The sequence below is a fragment of the Gallinula chloropus genome (genome assembly GCF_964237585.1).
Source record: "Gallinula chloropus genome assembly, chromosome: 2".
Taxonomy (NCBI): domain Eukaryota; kingdom Metazoa; phylum Chordata; class Aves; order Gruiformes; family Rallidae; genus Gallinula; species Gallinula chloropus.
The window spans coordinates 136,447,482-136,459,033 of NC_140086.1; the positions used below are offsets into that span (position 1 = coordinate 136,447,482).

General features: G+C 47.3%; 1 protein-coding gene across 1 annotated transcript; it reads right to left on the reverse strand.

Annotated features, from left to right (window-relative positions):
• Positions 1 to 5,464: 5,464 nt before the first annotated feature.
• TAC1 (tachykinin precursor 1) lies at positions 5,465 to 10,785 on the reverse strand (the record flags this gene model as incomplete). The annotated part of the gene is made up of 5 exons (XM_084260009.1): positions 5,465 to 5,514; positions 8,096 to 8,149; positions 9,800 to 9,823; positions 10,411 to 10,507; positions 10,663 to 10,785. The coding sequence occupies 5 exons, from the start codon at positions 10,783 to 10,785 to the stop codon at positions 5,465 to 5,467; spliced, it is 348 nt and encodes a 115-aa protein (XP_084116135.1).
• Between the last annotated feature and the right edge of the window lie 767 nt (positions 10,786 to 11,552).

An 11,552-nucleotide genomic window follows, 5' to 3' on the forward strand; every position in this document is an offset into this window, starting at 1 on the left:
GAAAGAAAAAAAGCTTTTAAAAATATTATTTAATTTTAATTAATAAATTATATTATTATTAATTTGCCAGATATTATATCAACATTCAGCCTTGTCTTTGACAGTTCTTCCTAACTTTCATAGCACTTTGGTAGCATCTTGCCGAAGGGACTGGTTGGGTACAGGGCATTGTTTGCTACCACTGGTGCTACCTTTGGATGAGCCACTTCACTTTAGGAGGCTTCCTCCCTCCAGGCTTCTGGGAGAGCATGGAGCCCCATGGCAGACACAAAGAGTTTGGCCTTTTAATGGTCTGCTCACATTTCTATTCTGCTGCATGCTGTAAGCAGTGATGCTGTTTAACTGGGAGAGGGATATAGAAAACAAGAGGTGATGTTTGTTTCATGCACTCTGCATAACTCTCCAAAAAGGGAGGTTCTGAGCTGAGGAGTTCCTGGTTTATTCTGGCAGAAACCAGATATCTATCAGGGATGGAGCAGTGATAATTTTTAATGAATATCATAATGAATTTCATATAGCCTAGATGTTTTTCCTGTTAACAAATGTTTCAGTCTATGCTCTTTCAAAAACATGAGGAGAATAATGTGAAGACAGTCTGTCTTCCCTGAAAGATGTAGATAGGCTTCAGGACATTTGTAATCTTGCTAACAGTCAAACAAACCCCAAAACCAAACCAAGAACCCCACCTATTTTTCCAGTAGCAGCCATTCTCTGTAAAGGGAAGCGAGCCATTTTGGAAGGACGCAGAGCTGTACCCAGAATCGCAGGTGGCTGCGTCCTGACACAGTACAACTCCAGGGAAGGAGCCACTGTGTGCTCTCATCCTGGCGCTCTAGGAGACGTTCATTCACGCAGTCTGTGATGGGATATGATGGCTGAGGGAACAGTTCAGGCTCATCGTGGCAAAATTTGGCCATTGCCGAAGTTTGCACTGGGACTTGTTTGGGATCTCTTTATGCTAAAGCAGTTATCTATGCTGTAGTTTAAGAAGGTATGAGGACAAAGTCTGCATTTAAATAATGGCTCTTCATAGCTCTGAAGGAGCTGCTACTGCCATACTCTGAATAAACAGCATTTTTAAGAATCGCTTTAATAATTTAAAAAAACCTCTCGATGTTATTCTGCTCTAGCTAAATATGGCTGGGGGCTGGGTTCTCTGCAATGATCTGTGTGCCCAGACATTTCCAGATTCTTCTTTTCCTTTCGGTTAGGAAAATACCAGGCTCCTGACATGAACCCAACAAAGGACTAGCTCTTGGCAGCTGAGCATGCAAGCAGTACAGACCCCGAGCTCCCCAGGCAAGGTGCATAAGGGGGCTAGTCACCCTTCCCAACTCCCCAGTTTGTGGGGGGCTATGTACCCTGTGGCTCTGTCTCTCCAGGGTAAGTCTGACAGCATCTGCACCATGGAGGACCAGCGTCCATGCAGCAGCAGTGAGCTGGAGACGATGGATGGAGCTGGTGGTCCTCTGGGTCATGCTTGGTCTGGGCAGGCTGTTGAGAGCCTGACTGCAGCATCCCTCATCTGGCAGAAGGGGAGTGCCCGTGCATGTGAGGGAGTCGGTCCCTACCAGAAGCACAGCCGCCTGTCACAATGCAGATGAATGATGTATTTCTGAGGGAAAAGAGAAGCACAAAGGGGGCAGAGCCTCTCGGAGGCGGGCTGTAATGTCAAGCTGCCTGTCCCCGTGGGGACAATCACCAGCATCACCCTGGGCTTGCTCTCTCCACTGATTTCCTAGAAAGATTTTTATTGCTTTATTTAAAGCTCACTTGCATTTCGCTGACAGATGCCCTTGCTGCAGTGTTATCGATTAGCTTACGCAGCCTGAGGGATGTCAGACTGCTGCCATCAAAAGGGAGCTAAGTCTGTGTCATACTCGTGTTGCAGAGATGGCAGGGGATTTAGCAAAAGCCTCTCCAAAGCCTGCAGTGGAGCTGGAGAGCTGGCATCGCCCAGCAGTCCAAGGCACGAGTGGCCTGGGGCTGTAAGCAATGCTGTCCAACATCTAAAAGTGTTTAAAAGTTGAAGGAGCCTCGAAAAGGAGATTAAAGACCACAGAAATTACTAAGAAGTCCCTTTGAAGCACTCAGCAGTGTACAGGCTATATCACTTACTGCAAAAGGCTGAAAAAATGCAAAATGTAAGAATTCCTGTTGGAGCCTCCAGGATCCGGGGATGCCTGTGAAGACAAAGGTTTGGGCAAGGAGGGTGGTGAAACTGAGCCCACGGTGGGGACAGGGCACTGCTGAGATGGATGGCTAGAGGTGTGTGTGATTCATGGGCCTCCGCTACTGGCCCCGACTCGCTGGGCAGGCACAGCCCCACAGTGCCCATGCAGCACAGCTCAGCCCAAGCCCTGAAACATGCTGAAGGGTTTTTGTGTTGTCGGTAACGTCAGTGGGAATGTTCCAGGCTGCGCCTTTTGGGGTAGGTGTGGTTTATTTCTAGCTCGGAACGTACGCCTGTACAAACATATACATCAGTGCCAGTTTTCATCTTGTTGTTCAAAACCTAAATTAGCACAAATCTGACATTATTTTGCCACCAGAAATTAAAATGAGTTGATTCAAATGCCAAATTAAAACCACTCATCAGTCAACAATGTAACAGGAGAAAGTTCTGATGCCAGAGGGTTTGCCTTTCCTTCTGGAGTGAATGGCAGTGGTGCAGCTGATACACTAGAGAGACGGAATATCTTCCAGAGGGATGTTGACAAGCGTGAGGAGTTGAGCCTGTGCGAACTACATCGTTTATCACGGCCAAGTGCAAGGTCCTGCACCTGGGTTGGTGCACCAGTATCGGTACAGGTGGAGTGCTGAAAGGATTGACAGCAGCCCTGTGGAGAAGGACTTGGGGGTACTGGTGAATGAAAAATTGAACATGAGTTGACGATGCTTGCAGCCCAGAAAGCCAACTGTATCCTGAACTACATCAAAAGAACCATGACCAGTATGTCAAGGGAGGTGACTGCTGCTCTACTGTGTTCTTCTGAGACCCCACCTGGAGTACTGCATCCAGCTCTGGGGTCCCTAGCACAGGAAAGACATGGACCTGTTGGAACTAGTCCAGAGGAGGGCAATGAAGATGACCAGACGGCTGGAGCACCTCTCCTATGAAAACAGGCTGAGAGAGTTGGGTTTGTTCAGCCTGGAGAAGAGAAGACTCCAGGGAGGCCTTAGAGCAGCCTTTCAACATATAAAGGGGGCTTACAAAACAGACCAAGAGAGACTTTTTAGCAGGGCCTGTAGAGACAGCACAAGGAGCACCAGTTTTGACTTGAAAGAGGGTAGATTTAGGTTGGATATAAGGAAGGAATACTTCACAGTGAGGGTGGTGAGGAGCTGGCACAGGTTGCCCAAAGCTGTGGCTGCCTCCTTCCTGGCAGTGTTCAAGGGCAGGTTGGATAGGGCTTAGAAAAACCTGATAAGGTGAAAGATGCCCCTGCAGGTGACAGAGAGTTGGACTAGATGATCTTTAAAGGTGCCTTCCCACCTAAACTCTTTCATGGTTTTATGGTTTTGCCATAAAATTCAGTCCCAGCCCTTTGCTGGATGTGATTTACTAGTATCTCTGCCATCCTACAAATACTTAAAGCCCACTTTGTCTTGTGTGGCCTTCTCTGGATGCAAGTACATTTGCAGTGGTTGCTTCTGCAGGGAGGTTTGCGATATGCACAGGCTGCCGCTGGGCTTTTTCTTCCCTGTCTGTGTCTCACAAACACAGGCTGTGAGCTCTGGGAGCACTGTGGGTCTCCGGGTTTGGGGATCAACCTTGGAAAGCTTTTTCCTCTTTCTTTTTACCCTTCACTGAGCATTATTCAACATGCATTTCCGTAGTCCTTTTGCCAAGCTGTTAAGCCCAGCAATCAGCTCCCCCTCTCACTGAGCTCAGCAGGAGCCCACACAGACGTTCATTAGTTTGAAAATTAGCCCTGTCAAGAGAAGAGCTGGCAGAGCGCCAGCGCAACCACCGCATCTCACACGCACGTGGTCCCCACTGCAAGCCTGCCTCAGTTTCCCCACCATGTAGCTCGCCACCTCGCTGGAGTTGGGAGTGAGGTCTGTTCTAAGCAAGGCCAAATCTAAGTGCTCCTCCCAACCTAGCAGGAGAGAGGTCCTACATCCTCTTGCTCTTAATGGGTGCAGTTGTAGGGATGCCTCAGGTGAACTTGAAAATGGAAGTTGCTGAGTTCACTTTTAAAACAGAAAAACAGCAGCCAGTCAATCACTTCACATTGCTTATTTTGAAATCTAGTGTGCGTACACCAACTGTTTTCACTGCTGGTTCACCTGTGGTGAAAGCTCGTTGTGATAGCAGGTGGAAATAATATAGATCTCCAGATGCCTTGGCATCTGGTAAGATGTATGGAGTGCTTTGGGAGTGTCCTGGAAATACAGTTACCAGACATTTTAATTAAAAACATAATTACACCCACTTTTTTTTTCCCCTCTTATATTACACAGATTCAAGCCAACAGGTGCTTTAATTGTGAATCCAAGGGCTAGAATTTATTAAAAGCTTGGCTTTGAAATAATAAACCTGCAGTAGTGGATAAATTCCCCAGCAAATTATTCCACTTGGAGCTGGCAGATACATCTGGCCATTTTCAGTTGACACAGTTCTTGATTTCCATCATGTTTAGGACACATGGTACCTTGTGTGACCCAGAGCAATCCTGGGAACGTCCAGTAGCAGATCCCCACAACATTCACCAAGCCTGCACTAGGAAGCTCACAGCCTCCCTTCAAGAGGAACTCGTTAATTTGGTATTTCCTTCCAGTCTCAAACCACTGTTCCTTGGACCCGAGTCTCATTCCAGGCCAATGTCGGAAATAACTCCATCACTATCACCAAAGAAAAGTATGTTGCAAAACCCCCAGAGTAGTTTTTATTTAAAACATTACTGTCATAAAATTCCAGACTATGAAATGAAGACCTTGAATTCCCATTGAAAGCTTACACACCCACCCCCTTTTTAAAATATATAGATACATAACCACAAAACATAAAACATGCTGCAATGATACAAATATATTTTTCAATATGGAAATTACAGTACATTATAAACCATGAAAACAAATTGAGGCACTAGACTGTACATCAGCTCTGTTCTGCACTGGCCGTGAAGCTGGTAAGACTCACTTTCAATGAACAAAAGAGTATTTTCGTAGTTTGATGGGCTTAACTTTACGGGTCATACCAAACGATGTGCTTTGTTGTGGGACATCACCAGGGTTGCTGGTCCTTTCAGAACCACAACGCACCTACACAACATGTATCACTGCCACGATATGAAAAATAATAATAATTTTATTGAATGTACAACTCAAAAAACCAAACCAAAAAAACCCCCATCAGTTATTATTAAATAAATAATTATTCCATACAGTGGTTAGTTTATATTACACTGCATTGGCCATTGGAACAAATGAAGTTTAATAAATAATGCACGAGAATGTCTCATTTACGCCTCCGTTCGTAGTTCTGTGCTATGCTCCTTTCAGAGGATCCTGCGAAAAAATGAAGCAGCGTGAGACTCACAGTGCAGCCTTGCACAGAGCCCAGCAAGCACAAGGACGTGTCAGAGACCTGCTGGGTCACCACCAGACCCCACCGACGTGCTTGGAACCGAGATGGGGGCTCCCTGCCCAACCCCGAGATGCTTTGATTTGGTCCTACTCCCCCCCAGACTGCACCACCTCTGGGAGGCTGGAGGCCTGAGCGGTGTTTTCTGCCTCCCATCCGTCCAGTGGTTGAAGCACTATAACCTCAGAACCTCAGAGGCTCTTTACCTCCCAGTCCTCCGTCTAACTGATGGGTCTGAACACTCAGATCAGTTTGTGGGTAGAGGCTCTCTCAATTGACATGTCCTGCAGTCAGCCTTCACCAGGTTGAAACCCTCCCTGCAGACAGTGACACCTTCCACTAAAACCTGCAGCAGGAGCTAAGAATACCTCAGACTACCCTGCAGCCTAAAATAGTCTTCAGTAACATATTCAGCATTTAGTAGCAGTAGATCTCTCCTTGCTCTTTTAAAATGAGAGGAGAAGCCAGAGACCCCTTCTTGGGCAGAGTCCCACCATAGATGACATAGCTGGTCAACCAAATCATCTTTGCTTCCAGCCCAAAGGGAGGAAGCATTTTGGTTGAAGCTTTCATGGAGCGTACAGATGCCTGACTATCACAAGCAAACACAGAGCTAGTTTGGGCCAGGGCGGGGTGGGGTGGGGAGAGGGGTAGGAGTGGGTTCAGCACTGCACGCGGATGGGAGCTGGCATTTTGGATGAGTGAAAGGTTTAAACTTACAACACTTCCATCCTCACCAGGCTAAAAGCAAAATGAGTTGAGGTTTCTTTCCCAGCACGGATTGTTGCAGTGTCTTTACTGTACGTGTGACTGTTTCCTAGCCTCTGCCTGGCACACTCACCAAGGAGACTGCACGGCCTGGGACGCAGGCCGCATCAGACCCCGTTGTACCAAACCAGGCCTGAGGCACCAGCATCCCGGTACCCTGCTTAGTCAGGGGAGGCTTGGAATTGGCACATTGCTCCCACCCAGCAGCGGAGTGGTATAAACTCCTACACAGTGCCAGGGGACTCGGGGGCTTCCTGCAGAGGAATAAAACCGAGGCACCAAGGCACAGCACCGAGGAAAGGTACTGCCCAGTTAAACATCTTCCAGTAGGGAGCAGGAAGGGTGGCCCTAGCATGTACTCTCATTCTTGCTTTAAGTGCATAGTCCTTAGGACCTGTCTTCTCCTCCAGGGAAGCAGAGACAATGTCATCCCATTTTCCTCTCAGGAAGTCAGGCAGAAACGCAGCTGAGTTCTAGTTTTACCTGTCAGGCAGGTATTACACAGCCTGACAGGGCAAAACTTCATTACTCCCCTTTGTTACAAACACCATGTAACAGTATCCTAACTGTACCAGCGATTTCAAAATTAGGGCAATGAAATCTTCGCCTGTATTTTACCTTCTCGTATTAATGTAAATGTAATCCCAGTGGAAACTGAGCCAGATTTATTATTTCCAGGCTATTTACTTTTGTGATAGTGGATATATTTACAGGTATTATGCATTTAATAGCTATTGCCACCACAGATAAAATTGTACAAAATTATTCATGATACATAGCAATTTGCAAAACGATGCAGAGAGCAATATTACTAGTCTGAACAGGGTTTAATTGAAAATAAAAGTTACTGACAACCATAATTGCAGAATATAGATCACAGCGTGTATCCACATAATATAAAGGTGTCAGCTAGTAATTTCACTTTTATCATCCATTTAACAAAACAGTGATAACTATTTCAGAAGCGTGAAATACGCATTAGGGGTTTTAAGTTTTTATTCTTTTTCATCCCTGTTCTGGGGAATTAACTGACACTTTATGGTTCACAGTGAGGGATTTCCTCTTCGCTACCTTACAGCAAAGGGAAGGTAGAGCTACTGGCAGTCTACGGTTGTGCACATGAAGGAGCAGGATTCTGCCCTATGCAGATGCTATGGGAAAATAATAAAAAATCCACAGTATCAGCTCAAAGCATAAAAGATTTTTGCTATTTTTTTTAAAGAGAAATGAAAAGCCGGAGGAGGGTGGGAATGCTTAACAGCTTGATCTGCAGAATGAGGCAGTCTTAATGGCAGATCTCTGCTCTTTCACCTCCTGCTCAAGTCTGAGGATCAGTGATCTGCAGAGACAACAGAGGTATCCCTTTATCTGGGGAGGATTTGGATCACAAGTTCAAAGGAGCTTTACATCTTCAAACTCTGAATTTTTCTTCATATGTTCGTAAAATTTAGTTTTTTCTTGTATTAGCACTTTGGGAACCCACAGAAAATGCTGTAAGGAAACGTCCACCTGACCTTGCCTGCACTGTGGCAGCTCAGCTGCCTGCTCGCCTCAAGCACTGAGGCAAAGTGGACCCTGAAATATCTTGGTTAAGAAAGAAAATCCTGACCCCTTTTCAGAGAGCTTCAGGTCTATGCTACACAAAGTCTGCTTCTTCCATACACCGTGAAAGAACAAAGAGGCAGCAGAATGAGGAGGCTGTATGTTACCGAGTACCAGATTTAGTAATATACATACCAGAATTTAAAGATCTTTTGCCCATAAGTCCAACAAAGGAGTCTGTTTTATGCCCTGAAAAAAAAATAAATTTGGGTGTGTTTTAATACATTTTCAGTAGGCAGGCTTTTAAGATAATGTTCTCACAAGGAAGGCTCCAAAGCTGTTCATCTCATATCCTAGTTGTTCACACCACTCTCAGGCAATGGAGGACAACCATCAGCCTGATTAGTCAGGCTAAACTAGTTAGACCAAGGCACAGGCCAGTTTTAATGGACAGCTCATTCACTCAGACTTTTTTGTTTTGTTTTGTTTGGGTTTATTATATACAATGGAAAAAGAATGGCCAATGCCTGATTCTTACTCCTCTCCCAGTACAAGTCCTACTGATCTGAGCAAATGCACAAGAAGGCAGTATCTTGGCATAGCTTGCACCTATACAGTTCATCTATTCTACCTAATGATGGGGTTTTCTTCTGTAACATAGAAAAAAATACCTTCCACATAGGTCAGGCCGAGCCCTTACTGGAAAGGAAGCCAATGGAACTCTATGTCTGGACACATCTGAGCCAGACAGTCTGGCTCTATTTTTGGAATATTTATGAGTTCAGATATTACCTTCCTGTCCCATTAGTACTCCTCGAGGCACTGGATGTGTAAAGGATAAATTATTCCAAGTTTTGGCCTACAGCATGCAGCAGATATAGTGGTAGTTACAGTTTCAGACAAGGACTGAAAAGAAGACATTTTCCTTCTAGCTGACTTTCGAGACAAACTTAGAAATGTCTCTTTGGAAAGAACTGATTCATCTACAAATGGAGAAAAACGATCCTCAGACCTCACGGATATTGATTCAAGCTGAAGCAGTTTCATAAAGCTAATTTTTTTTTTTTTACTCTATTCAGCAGGTTATTTGGCATGACCTTTGTATTGGACTCCTTAATTAGTCTTCTAATACATAATCCTAGTGAGAAAATCCTGTGGGTAACAGAACACCAGGACAGTTATTGACCTCTATGGACAGAGGAGGTTTCACAGAATATAAGATCATTTTTACTTGTTAATAGTCCCCCGGCTCCAGTCTAAGCATCTCCGGATAAATTCAGAGACTGAAACTATCAGTGTGCAGAACCAGCCAACGCCACGCTGCAGAGAGCATCTCCTGCTCGGTGTGGCACAGAAGCAAAGGAAGGCATGGGACAAAATACACTTGTTTATATGGCAGTGGATCATCAGTCAGCCTTGGCTGGGAGCAGGGGTCTGATTCCCACCCAGACAACGCTGAGAGCACAGATGCCGTATCTCACACGCGATGACATGGGCTCTTCTGTGGAATCATTCTCGGGGATTTGGGAATTCACTATTCTAATTTTCCAGATTTTGCCATCTTAATTGCTCCTCTCTGAGCCTGGCAGTAAGCCTGCCTTGCCTATGAGAAACACTCACAGAATCCCCCCCGTGGGAAATAAGAGAGAGCTGCAACATCCACACATTAATGTGGATTGAAATCTCAAAGCCTGTGGCGGCTCAGATGAGGTACAAGCTCACGGCTTCACCGGGGGGGTGTTTCAACCCTCCAACAGAACATTTCTCCACCACGGGTGTTGCCAGTCCTTAGCTGAACCCTAACTAACCGAACCTTCTAACTAATCCCCTAAAACACTCTATTCCCTATTTGAGTATATTCTAATAAGTACTTAAGATGTTTGCATTGTTTACACTTACTTTTGTGAGAGATCTGGCCGTATCCTGATTGGAAGAGGAAAATCAAAAAAAGAAGGGAAAAGAGTTGTTGAAAAAGGATTGCCATATACATAGGATGCTGCTGCAATGCTTTGAAAAATCAAATACAGTCACTACCCTACGCATATTCCACTTAAGGAAAATTAAAGTGTTCATTTACAACTGCATTTCTTTCGAATAGACTAGCTAAGCCCACACAGTTTACATCTGTTTGTATCTCGGTTGCTTAGATCAATTCTTGGATCAGTAAATATGTAGAAAACACTGCAATAACTGTGCACACAACCAGTTTCCAGACTTGGGCAATTCAGTGGCACGTTAGCGTGATAGTCCTTACTGGTATTCGCATGCTGTAACTGGTGCACACTCAGCACTTCAACGCGAAGCCCACTCTTTTCCAGCTGGTGGGTTTATCCGATATTAAACTTAAACAAACAAATAAACAAGCCCGAACAAACAAACCACGGAGCAACTTTTGAGAAGGATTTAAGGCGTTAAAAATCGGGCGGCAACCGCTGTGGAGTTCGGAGCGGCACCAGGAGAAGAGGCATGCAGGGATGCGCGAGTGGGACCGAGCCCCCCGCCCCGCTCACCGGCATCCCGCTTGCCCATGAGGCCGAAGAACTGCTGGGGCCGGGGTCTCCGGGCCATCCTCTGCAGGAAGTGCTCCAGCGGCAGCGGCAGCTCCTCCTGCGGGGAGACAGCGCCGGCGCTCAGCTGGGACACCCCTCCCCGACACACACATCCCGTCCGCGGAGCCCCGCGGAGCGGCGACTGACACCGCACATCCATCCTCCCCACACACCCCCCTTCGCACGGGCGGAGCGGCGGCCGCCGGGGCTCACCTTCACCTGGTCGCCGTCGGACCAGTCGGACCAGTAGCCGAGGTCGTCGGTGGCGCCCATCTCCTCGGCCAGCGCCTGCGCCGAGGCCAGAAGGAGCACGGCGAAAGCCAGCGGGAGTCTCATCGCCGCCTCGACGTCCTGCGGAGGGCAGAGGGTGACGCGCCGGCACCCGGAGCCCCGGCGGGGCGAGCGGCCGCGGGCACCTGCGCCCGGGGGAGGGCCGGCGCAGTGAGGCACACCTGGATGCACACCCCCTTGCGCGCACAGCCCTATGCGCATCTTGTTACACCCCCCTCGACAGGTAAATACACCTCTGGTCGCACACACGCCCCGCACATACAGACACGTATGCAGCTAGATGTGCACACCAGCAGAGAGGCAGAAACACGGATCCCAAGGTACCCTTCCACGCATTTACACACCCTCACACCTAGGTACACATCCAGTCACACCTTCACACGTATACACACCCGCACAGATACATCCCCCCCTCCGCCCCCCGCTTCCAGGTACACACACACTTAGTTACAAACTCGCAGCCCCACACAAACAGCTGCACACCTTAGGTGCACGCACCCACGTACAGATGCAGCTCTCCACACAGAGACACACGTGCCTACAGGTACCCACACACATCCCCTTGGTCATCCAGATGCACGCACCGGGACAGGCACAAGGCATCTGCGCACACACAGCCACACAGGTGAGACCCACCAGCACGTATCGGCACAGCCCCCTGCATGCTCACACGTATATGCCACCCCGACAGACACATAGAAGTACACACGCACGCACCCTCACAAACGCATAGGCAAGCGCACCTTCACGCACGTAGGTACACACGGACAAACGGACACGCGTGCGGACGGACGGACGGACAGACAGACAAG